The sequence below is a fragment of the Chrysemys picta genome, chromosome 12 (genome assembly GCF_011386835.1).
Source record: "Chrysemys picta bellii isolate R12L10 chromosome 12, ASM1138683v2, whole genome shotgun sequence".
Lineage (NCBI taxonomy): Eukaryota > Metazoa > Chordata > Testudines > Emydidae > Chrysemys > Chrysemys picta.
Genome location: NC_088802.1, coordinates 38,082,633 through 38,095,219, shown reverse-complemented (window position 1 = coordinate 38,095,219; position 12,587 = coordinate 38,082,633). Strand labels below are relative to the sequence as shown.

The window sequence follows — 12,587 nt, the reverse complement described above, 5'->3', positions numbered from 1 at the left end:
AACATTTAACAAATATAAAAGATGTTCCATTACTAGCAGCAGATCATATTTGCTAAACTTTGCTTTACTATTATCCCATTATTGTTTCCACTCCTAGTGCAAAAAAGTCATTGGTGGAGGAACTTAATTCTTGCAGGGAATATAAAACAATACCTTGGATTTCTGTTCCAAGGATCCGAGCTATCTTTTTAGCAATATCAATGCTGTTATGGATACTTTATTTAATTATTTTTCCAACTTTGTGACCAAAGAATAAACTGTTCACCTTTCAGCTAAGATAAAAGTGAAAGCTTTATCCAGGCTTCATTCCCAAAGAATTAAGTTGAAAATTCAATTCCAGGCCCTGAGATGAAGAACATTATTGTGCTGAGCATCAGCATGATTTTGTTCTTAAATAACTAAAAAAAAGTCTTGATCTGTCCATGGACTGTATTTATAGCCACTCAATGTTGTGTACCCAACAACCTTTCCTGTATGACTAGGTCCTTGACCACCATATTACCTCCCCCATGTACCAACTATGGCCACTACCTGCTGCAAAGTATAAACACCATGTGTTGGCCACCCTACACATCCAGTCCTGAGGTCATCTGACATATGAAACTCCCAGTAAAGGCAATAAAAAAAGCATGAAAGAATCAAGCAAATACAACATATGATTTTACATAGCAGGAAAGTATATGAGACAAATTTCCTTTGGAAGATGGGGTTGATTCAATCTGAGTTAAAGTTTTCTTATCAGAAAGATGAATGCCTAACACACAGGTATCTTTATATGTAACTTCCAATGGTTTTAGGCAGTTTAAACCCAATAATTATAGTACTGTAAAACACATTAGCCTAGAACAGGTAATTCTTCCACTGGATTATAGGCCATGTGGGTGGTCCAAGAGACAGTTGATTATTTTTCTGCCACCACTATTTATTTTTTAATTTAAAAAAATGTGTGTCCGGAAACTGGATACAGAACTTGCACCCAATTGTTTATGCAATAAGCAGAACTCAGAGCATCAGGCTTACATGACCTGTTTACTTTAGACTAATAGGCTTAACACAGTCTCTCTTATTTATTTTCCTCCACCAATTAATTCCAATCTTGTGTCTTTTATGAAGACTATCCATGTCTGCAGTACTGTATCCTGGGGTGAAACCTATGAATTATAAAATAATGTAATGACTGAAAAATACTCTCAAGATTCTTTGCTGCAACTAGAACTACACGCTGGATCATAAATAAATGAGTTAGTAACTCCAAGTCTTATTTACTGCTTTCAGTTGGCTCGAAAGCCAAAATAGCCACTATTAGGAAACAACAGAATGTAATATTGCAACGGCGTCTGAGTATGTGTGATTGATACATCAGATCACTCTTTGGTTGTAAGAAAATGAATAAGTGGCAAAATATTTTTTGTTTTGATACTGTTTTACTCAAATCTTCACAATGCCGAAAGAAAAAAGAAAAAAAGATTGCTACTTTTCCAAGCTAAAATACAGCAAGGGAAAAGCACAATTCCAACAGCTACCCATAAGTCATCAGTTATACAGTTATTATGAGAAACAGTGCGTTATTGGCATGGCTCACATAATATGTAAACAAATGTAGCATTAAAACCAAACCAAAACAACACAACACAACACTCTTTCACAACAAAAAGTCTCTCTGGACCAAATTCCAAAATTCTAACTCTGACAAATCTCCCTCTGGGGGAGATATTCCACATTTGGGGAAGAAGAAAACATTTTTCTGGCAGGTTGTTTTTAACAAAAACGGAAGCTGTTTGAAGACGGTTAGAGACTAGAAATGTTAGATAGTGCTGCGCACCCACCTTCTGAAAATTAGGCCTCTTTAAAGTCTCTCGATTTGGGGACCCCAAAATTGAGGAACTCCAAATCACTAGCCGTTTTTGAAAATCCATCTAGGGTGGGAGTTTCCCGTGAAGTCAATGCTTAATTCTGCTGCCAATTAAGTTTTATAATTATTATTTTTGCAAAACTAGTTTTTTGAAAGTGTCTAATAGTTGTAACAAGAGGAACAGTAGCTCATTTCATACTTGATGTGCCTTCTGATTTCTTGTTCACTACAGGAAATGGCTTTTTACACTTTCTCCTCTGCTCATCATTGTATTAGAATTTCCAGTGGTAAGGCCTATGCAGAGTTTAGCAACCTAAGAATACTACTTTTGATAGCAGGGTCTTCTTCACAGTATTTTTTCCCCTCAAGATTATATTTCACCTTGAAAATGAGCTTGATATCAGTTGCAATGTGCTTTACATGTAGGCTGATGATTTATAGCATGCTGTGAAACCTGATTCTAGCAAACTGAGACAGTGACTTCTACAATGAAGTACAATGACTCTGCTACTTGATTTTCTCTACCACCTCCCTAAACACTGTGATGCACAAAATGCAATGCTAGCTATAATGAACCTCTACATACAGTGAAGCTGTTATCTGAAAAAGCATACTTTACTGTAAGCTAGTCCTATGTGAATAAGCCTTAGAAAACTGTACAAAACACCTACCAAGTCCTCTCTAGCACATTTTCCCTAGACCATATATTGCAGAATTATGATAGGGGATTTTATTGCCTGGGCTCATGTATCCTTCATATATTTTAAATCTCTGATGAGCTTCACGATCCTTCTCTTTGTTCCAATTTTTTACATTGATAGTTGCTTGAAGGCCTAGGGATTATTTTAATATACGTTTCTGGAAAATTAAAATCTATTCTTTCAAAGCACCTCAGAAAAAAATAACTCAGAGTGTAAGCATCATAGTGTAATAAAAGAAAGTGAAGTTAATGTCAAACAAAAAGAGACACCGTGTCAGATGTACAGGCCTTCCAGTCTGTCTCAACTGGAACCACAAAGCTAATGAGCATGACCATTCTTACACAAGATCCAAAGATCATAATCGGCATCAAAGTGCCAATCTCATTCCACCTGTTCATCTTTACTGCTGAACCACAGGAAGTGGGTGTGCCTTTTAATTCCAAGCATGTGCTTCATTTATCAGATCTGAGACACTGCTCAGTTAGAGACAGCATTACTTTCCCGCAATACACATTGAATGCCAGAATCCAGTGCCTACGTTATAGCCAGCATACAATGTAAACACCTCTAATCATACACACAATCCCTTGTTACATGCAACAAATAGCTCCATTCATGGAAAAACAGCTTGGGACCCATTTGTAAGTTTCTCTTCTCCAGAAATGGAGGATGGCCTTTGGTCATTTCTTTAGCAGCCAATTCCTATTAAAAATATTGAGATTGCTTCTTGTGCCTCTGTCTGTCATCTCCTCTAGTTTGTTTTAATTGATTCAATAGCTTGAAAACCGAAGCCTGACATGCGATGGCCAAAATCATTAAAATGCTTTGAAACAGATGTAATACCTTCTCTAAAATTACACTCTTGTGGTCTGGTATTAATCACTGGACTACACAGGCATGTTACCCTATACAGGAAGGGTCTGTCCAGCATAAAAGTTGTACCAGTACAGAACAGTTAAAGTGGTAAAACTCCCCTAGTGTGAGTGCAGTTATACAGGCATAAAAGTGTTTATTCCATAAGGGATGGGAAATAAGCTACACAAGGTATCTTTCTACAATTATAACTGCATCCAGATTATGAGGGGCTTGTACAAGGATAACTAGTTCAATAAAAGAATCAGACCCCAAAACAAGAGTTATGCCAGTAATATTTTCAATTGCAGACTAGGTGTAAACTGCAGTGTCTGTGCTGCAGCATCTGTACTGCAAGTGCTTAAGGTACTGAGCATCATAATAGCTTTCAGAACGGGAATGGCAAAGAAATTTCCTTGCTATCTTTAATTCATAAGTCATATTTCTGTTAAGTCAATAAAGGGGCTGTTGGAGGCAGGGAGTCTCCATTTACAGACTCTCTACATCTGGGTTTTACTGAAACTTGTACTTCTTCCCCACTCTTATTTCCTTGTTGCCTTCTCTCTTTGAGCTCTCCTGTAAAACAGGTTCATAACAGCGTGATTTGTTACTTCACTAAAAGCAGGGGTGTAAGATTGGTTTCCTTTACTTATATCTCTAGAGTCTCAGTTCTCCCATCTTCACTCCCTGAGGCCCTTCACATATTTTATTAAGTATTTTGAAACCACTGCAAAAGTTAGAAGTTTTGTGAACTTGTAGAACAGGTACAGGACTGTAGTCTCAGCACAGACAAATGACCCTGTTACTGATAAACCATAGTACCTTGTAGATACAAAAGGTCAGTATCAGACTCAAGCATTTGATTTAAAACTATTAAGTGGATAGATAACATGCTACAAGAGGGGGTTCACAAGATACTTTCCTGATATGCTATTGATGGAAAGGATTGTCATTCAGAGGCTTTTATGGGGTTGGGTTAGCCATGGCATTATGGGCGCACTTCTAGAGATGCTATCCCCTAGTAGCTTAATTACATAACTAGATCTAGAGCTTATTCATTGCGTCTCTCACTGTTTTTCAGTTAGCTGCTTATGTGCTGTTCTCTTTGGAGCACTATTTCCAGCTGTGGCTTTAGGGGAATGGTACAGAAACAGAGCAAAAGTATTCCTTTTAGCTGAGGTTTGACAAACAACAATATAATAGACAAGACAGCACCAAAAAATCCCTCAAGGCATACATAGCATCCCTGAAACATTTGGTTTCCATCTTCAACTGCACATTACAGACAAAACGGATGTGTTTTAAACAAAAAAAGGTCTGTTTAGTTTCACTCTTGCAGAAATGCTAACACTACCCCACTGTCAACTGTTTGAATCAAGAAGGGTACAGTCAGGAAGCAGCATTTCCTTAAGAATACTGAGATACTGGCAATCAATTCATTAAAAAAATACTAGTTAAACAAGTATTGTTCCTGCTAGGTTACTATCAGGCTAGCATAAACACTGAACTCGGAATTCATGCCTGGACTCTTTGGAGACAAAACATTATTTCTTTTAATCACCATCACATTCTTAGGGAGGAGAGGAGGATATTAGCTAGGTGTCCTTTTTCTTTAGAACATAGTCTGAAATGGCATTGTGGCAATTTTCAAAACACACTTGGATAACATTTTGCAAGTATCTCTGAACAAAGGAAGACTGATGTTTCCAGAAAATGCTAAGTTCTGTTTCTGAAGCAGTAGTGCTATTAAGTACACAATTAGTATACTTTTCAAATACTTCATATACATCTAATAAATATAGGATATCCCGCTCCTAAGTATATCAGACACATCCACTGTTTCAAAAGGGTCAACAGCTCAGGAGAGGCTGCATTATGCTTTCCACTGGACAGTCCAAACCGATTAATCCCCATAATGAAATTCAGACACATTTAGATTTTCGCATAGCTCCAACCGGAATCTAATCTATAAATAAAATGTTCACAAGTGCCTACATGACTAAGGAGTCTGAGTCCCATTTTCAACATTGAATTATGTACTACAGAGACTAATTTTTACTGAGGCACTAATACTTTGATAGTAATAGGATACAGCAGTAATAAAGTTGAATATGGGTACAATTTTCAAAAGCATCTAAGGCCTTAGGCCCTAAGCATATATATCTAAAAGTCATTAGCATACAAGTGATGTACCAGATTCTACACCAGTTTATGCTAACACAACTTCATTGAAGAAAATGGTGTTGCATTGGTCTAGTATAATAGATTTTGTTGTTAATTTCTATACTAAAGTAGGCTATTTTCAATAGGTGACACATTTTCATTTGGGTCCTTGGGCCTTCACTTAGTATTGCGGTTCAGTACCTGACTACTTGTAGATTCAAGAACATGGAATACCACTTTCATGTTTTTAATCTAAACCATACTAAAACTTTCAGATTACCCTGTAAAGATAACTTCCCTATATCACCCTGAAAAGATCATTTTATGATTTTAGGCTGTAAAAGGTGAAGCAAGAATTATTTAAAACCTCTGAGCATGTGGAATTTTGTTGTTTCAAGTCTTTGGCACCAGTTAGAGATGAGTCATACAATACTTGACAGATTTCTGAGGAAAAGTAAAGATCAGATACTTTGGGTATTTTTCTCTGTTGATTTAGACAGAATTTGATCTGCTTTGAGTCAGATATAGCAAACTATAGTAACTTGTTTTTTTAAAGGCAGGCAGTATGAATTCGTATGGTATGAATTGCTTGGTACTGGGAGTCAGGAGACTTTGGCTTTGTTCCAAAGCTTTGCCATTGACTTGCTGTGTGATCCTGAGCAAATCACTTAGACCCGAAGTTTGAAAAGCATCCACTGATTTTGGGTACCCAGTCTGAGACACCTAGGGCTTGATTTTTAAACATGCTGAGAATCTACAATGACAACGGAAACCAACTGAGATAGCTACAGAGACTTTGTTTTAATCATTAGTTGACACTCCCTCTTAAAAACAGCCGTGATATGCCTATATTTTACCAGAATTTTTCTGCAGAACACCACTGAAATGAATCATACAGCGGTGTGCATTTGGCATGTACACCTGCAACAGGCAAGTGTGTTTCCCAGATGTAGCTGGTACAGCATTTAGTAACCAATGGGTTAATGGCTAAAGCCATGTTTCAGTACCCAAGTACTGCATACTGAAATATGCTTAATTACAACCTTGACAGAAGCAAAATAATATCATGGTCTGAAGCATTGCCAAAGCAAACATTATACAAAGGTCAGATGGAAAGAATGTCAGGATCCCAGTTAATTTGAAGCACATCATCAGTGCTAGAGTATTGCTGAAGCAGGGCTGCTCCATATTGCACAAGGGATAAGTCTTATCCTCTCAGCAGCAAAACAGCTCATACAATACCATGACACTTTTCTTGCCCTTTTCATCTACTTTGTGATGGCATCCTCAAGTTATCGCTGTTTACTACAGCACAGGATATTAACTAGGTATCACTTGCATCACAGAATTAGAGAATCATTCTATCTTAAATCCAGCTGCATTTTAGATTGGTGTATATATACATATTTAATAAAGCTAAGGAGGTGATGGGTTGCAACACAAAAACCACAGACTGTTTTCTGGTTTTCATTTCAGAAGTTCTTGCCTGTGTAGTGTCACCAAACACCCTCCCATCTCTTATTGATGAAATTATTTCCTAATTCATACAGGGCCATCAGCTGGAAAGTGTGGTGAACTTGAGAGAGTTAGGGGAATTCACATAGCACTTCGCAAAATACTGACTACATACAGAGTGCCTTTTTATAGAAACCTCACAGACTCATGCACACTGCATCGAGGGGCCAAGATGACTCAACACTTTGAGGCAAATTGTTCTGTCCTTTTTACTGAAGTAATTTTTCTTATGTGCCCAGCAATAAACTTCTCATTCTTTGCAGTTACTTTACCCACTGCCTCATTCACAGATAAAGAAGGATGGCACTCGAAGGACATTCAAGAGATTGCGGTTCAATACCCGCTACCACAGACTCCTTATGTGGCTGTCTCCCATTTCCACCCAATGAATTCTACCGTGGGTGTATTCATTTGTTTTACTTTCTTACTGGACGTATGTAGTCTGAGGCCCACTGGATTAATCAGGTTCTCGTGTCTTCATTCTCCTGCCTTCCTCCCATATTTTTCATAAAAAGACATTAAAATGGATGTTTCAAGACTATTTATAGGAAACAGACATATGACATTAACCCTGGAGCCTTTATCTCACAAAGTTATAAGACAAGAAGAAAATGATATGAGAGCAAGGTATTTTAATTCCCATACAAATCTCTTCTGAGCAAAATTCTCTCATTGCCAATTCTAAGTAACTACCATGTTCAGAAAGAAATGCGTTATAAATTAAATCCTATATTCATGTACAACATTTTCTCCTCTATGTTTAACAGTCATGATTTCTACTGGGGGATATAAGGTGTCTATTCCATATAACACAAACCAGATTACTTAGCATGTCACAAGGACCTTGTCCAGTATTCATTTACGTCATAAGGACTTTGTCCAGTCTTCACTTCAAGACAGAGATGAATGTTATGCACATATGAAAAATTTCAAGCCAAGATATTTTAGTGCTGTCCCATCCAGAGAATCCTTTTCCTTTAGTTCACCTGGACCTGCTAGGTGGTGTGAGGCTTATACAGCAGCAAGGCCATGAGCTGTGACATACGGTATTTATTACATGCAGTCACCACCAGGCAAACGCAATATAACAGTACATCGGTTGGAATAGAGATGAATACCATGATTTAAAAAAAGATAGCAGCACAGCTGACACACAGACTTGGAAACTAAGAACATTTTTGAAAAATGCTAGGGACACACGTTATGCTACAATGACCTTAACTATCAAGGAGCTAGTGTGTGTAGGAAGGAGAGAAGAAACTGCTCTTTTTACAGCTTTTACCCACACTTGATTTTCTTGACATCTCACCTTTTTCTGATTAGCTGTTGATAAGCTTCTATAGAGCTTCCTGCCCTGTTTGCCAGCATTCCAAATGGTGAAAGATGTCCAGTGCTTGAGGGCTCTGTCTTCCAGAAACCTGACTCGGTGATTCCAGATGGTTCCCCTGGGGAATTGGAAAAGAGGTGAGTCCGTCCCCTAAATGCATTAACAATGTAAGAAATAGCACTGTCAACACAGACCACTCTTGATGCAAAAAGCACACAAAGATCACATTAGCAACAATTCCAGTGGAAATTAATGCCGTGGCTGGAAAAAACATCTCTTGTTTAAACATTAAACTTGTTGGGTCTACCTCTGGGGGTGGGAGACTATGTTCTATTTACAGTATTCAGTTCATATGACATGCTCTTTCAATTAACACTGAAAGATTTTGAACAAACTAGAGTCACAACCTACATTTCTTCTTCTCCATCTGCTAGCTCCGACGAGCTGCTCTTCCAGCGAATCCTACAAGTAGTGGACAAAGTACTGTACTAGCAGACGGCGGCCAGACGTTATAAGCAAACATTGTGCAACTTTAAACGAGTATGTTCTCTAATAGATCAGCGATGTAACAATGAAACGACGTTAACCAGGACGACGTTAAGTGAGGAGTTACTGTAGTAGGAAAAACACTGCCATAAAATTCCTATAAGGGTTACATTTTCAAAAGCACCTCTGTGATTTAGGAGCCTATGACCCATTTTCGTTAATGACTTAGGCATTTAGAAGCCTAAGACCCATTGAAAGTCAATGAGATTTAGGCTCCTAAATTGCTTAGGTGCTTTTGAAAATTTTACCCTAGGTGATTTATCCCTATGTGATTTAAGAGCCTAAGTCCGATTCACTTTCAATGAGACTTAGGCTCCTAAGCATCTAAGTCACTTTTGAAAATGTCACCCTAAATAATTTGTAGCTTTTCCCAATCAGGGTCTCAACAATTCACCTCACTAGCATTCTCTTACATGGCTACAATTTAGGATACATTTTGTAAAGGCTGAATTACTGGATACTATAAGGGATTCAAAAGATGGATATTTATGTTACTAGAGAGAGTGTGCATGTGCACACACATGTATATACACCCCCCCACACACACACACACACCTTTATCTGGATGGTACACACATATAAAGTTGTTATTGACAGGTTTTGACTACCATGATCTCAAACTCCTGCAATCATGTCATTCTTATCCCCTTGTTCTTAGGCCTGTACAGCCTCCCTATTTGCACCACACCCCAACCCCTTTTTTGGCAATTTCCTTCAATAACTGAGGGTGGAACATGCAGTCTGTGTCCTGAAAGATATTGTTAATTGATCTTCCAAAAATGCCTCCCACTTCTCCCAAGAAATTAACTCAGGGCCCAACCTGTGAGATTCTGAGCACCTTCAACTACACTTGAGAGAGCTCAGTGCCTCATGGCAATGGACAGTAAAATGAAACAGGTCTACAATGGTCCAAAGCTTTTTGAACTAGGTCTCAAAACATCCAGTAGTGGAGCCTACTGTCATTCTATGCTCAGTCTATGCAGCATGAATGTTACAATTTTAGGAGTAATATAGGGTTACCATACGTCCGTTTTTTCCCGGACATGTCTGGCTTTTCGGTAATCAAACCCCCGTCCGGGGGGAATTGCCAAAAAGCCGAACATGTCCGGGAAAATGCCGGCCGGGCATTTCCCCTCCCGCGGCTGCTCTGCTCCTCCCCTGACTCTTCGGCTCTGTTTAAGAGCCGAGCTGCCCGAGCGCTATGGGCTTCAGGCAGCCCCCGTGTCTCTGGACCCCAGCTGCCGGCTGGGCACTTCCCCTCCCGGGCTCCGGCGGCGCAGGGTCCAGAGGCACGGGGGCTGCCCGAAGCCTGTAGCGCTGGGGCAGCTCGGCTCTTAAACAGAGCCGAAGAATCAGGGGAGGAGCAGAGCCTCCGGCCACGGCGGCTCTGCTCCTCCCCGACTCTTCGGCTCTGTTTAAGAGCCGAGCGCTACGGGCTTTGGGCAGCCCCCATGACCCCAGACCCTGCGCCGCCAGAGCCCGGGAGGGGAAGTGCCCGGCTCAGGGTGCAGGGTCCGGAGGCAAGGGGGCTGCCCGAAGCCCAAGCGCTACTGGCTTCACGGTTTGCCGGGCAGCCTACAGACACTGCGCCCCCAGCTGGGCGCTTCCCCTCCCGGGCTCCAGCTGCGCTGGGGAAGCGCCGGCCAGGGGCGCAGGGTCTGGGGGCTGCCCGGCAAACTGTGAAGCCGGTAGCGCTCGGGCAGCCCTTTCCGCGTGGCTGGGAGTGGGAGGGAGGAGGGGGCGGAGTTAGGGCGGGGTTGGGGCAGGGAAGGGGCGGAGTTGGGTGGGGCTGGGGGTGGGAAATGGGCGGGGCCAGGACCCCGTGGAGGGTCCTCTTTTTTTATTTGTTAAGTATGGTAACCCTAAGTAATAACAAGAGACACTGACTTGAGGTAATTCTTTTATAAGATGATTTTTTTTAAGATCGCTCACAAAGATGTTAGTATCTTTAAAAAAACATACTATTATAATTAGGAATACTTAAGTTTGAAACCATACTGCTGAGCTGAATCCAGAGGTGAAAGTGGGCTGATACGGTATACCAGTAAGAAGTGGCCACCGGTAGGGGCCCATACGCAGCTGATGTTAAAGCTGTATGGGACACCGAGAGGGGGGGGAAAGGGGCAGCTGCCCCGGGGCCCAGCGATTTATAAGGGTCTGGGGCTCCCAGCCTCTGCCGCCGCGGCAGGAGCCCTGGGCCCTTTGAATTGCGGCCGGAGCCCCAGGCGACGTGGGCTGGGTAGCGCTGAAGGGCTGGCTTGGGGAGGCTGACCTCCAGCCCCACCCCTTTTGCCCTGCCCCTTTCAGGGGCCCAGAGCGTGGCCCCCACACTGGTAAGACTTTTAAGTTACTTTCACCCCTGGCTGAATCAAAATAATTCAAGAGACATCTGGATAGTGAAAAGCTATATTTAGAAAACTGAAATGTTGATAGCTCTCCTGAATATTACAGTATATAAAACTCCTTCTAAATAATAAACTTCTACATTTCCCTTGATTAGTTTCCTAAAACCCTAAAATGTTCTAATTGAAAACATGACTCGGATGTCAAATATTCTGGTTATATATAGGTTTTCCAGCTATCTATAATTTCTTTCCATGTTACTTAAATATAAAACCACTCCTTAGCCCTGACCATATCCTTGGTATTTTTTTAAAATATAAGAACCTCAACTTTGCCTTTCAAGATGTTGTGCCTCTTAGCAGTGCTAAAATATAGAAGAACTAATCGCACTATATAAATACACCATCTTTCCAAGTACTAGTTTCCCACAAATTAGCACCATGGACATTTTCTAGGGCTTTTAACGGATTTATATTTTAGAGTTTTAGATATGTTAACCGTAAGAAGTCCAAAAATATCTCAAAGTGCAGAACTGAGGGATAAAGGAGCTTTTAGTGCTTGTACTCTGCTCTTTATCTGAAAAGATGGACCTAGGCCTGTCATTCCCAAAATGCAAGTGAGTAAGGCCGGGGGGGGGGGGGGGGGCAGAGCGGTGAGAGAGAGAGAGAGAGAGAGAGTGTGTGTGTGATACTCCTAACAGAACATGTTCTGTGTCATAAAAAACAGTTCCCTGTTACTAGACTGTTTCAATGAGTGAGTTGCTGTGGTATAGTATTAAATATCTTGAGAGTCACAGTAACTTCTTGCATTAAAATGGTTTCTTTAAAATTATCTACAATGAAGAGTTGAGCTATACCATAATCCTTCCTGAGTTAAGAGTGGGACTCACTTTCTGTTTTAAGTGCAATTTTGAACTACACCCAACTTTGCCAAAACCAAATTGACTGACCAAATTTCTCAGGTGTGTAACTGCCTAAGGAGAGTGGATTGTTGTTTGTTGAGGGAAGATGAATTTTGATATTTACTGGACAATGAATTTGTGACTTGTTCTTTTGGGGGGGAGACAATGAGGGACAGGGCCAACATAGCTTAAAATGGCCTGGCCTAGAAACCGCAGATGTGTTTTGTTCATTTATTCTCAATGAGAATTCATGCCCCGGAGTTTGTTTTTTTGGGGTAGGCTGGGTGATTAATTCTCAAATTATTCATTATAGGATTTTGTGGACATCTGGGAACTATGAATTATCTACAGACTCTGCCAGGCATATGCTTAACTTGAAGTGCTCTG

General features: G+C 40.5%; 1 protein-coding gene across 1 annotated transcript in view; it reads right to left on the bottom strand.

The window, feature by feature from the left end:
- B3GNTL1 (UDP-GlcNAc:betaGal beta-1,3-N-acetylglucosaminyltransferase like 1) overlaps positions 1-12,587 on the bottom strand; it is a 140,914-nt gene that overhangs the window by 22,878 nt on the left and 105,449 nt on the right. Inside the window, exon 4 of the mRNA XM_065563370.1 lies at positions 8,393-8,528. Coding sequence (XP_065419442.1) covers positions 8,393-8,528 — 136 coding nt within the window. The remainder of the gene's footprint in view (positions 1-8,392; positions 8,529-12,587) is intronic.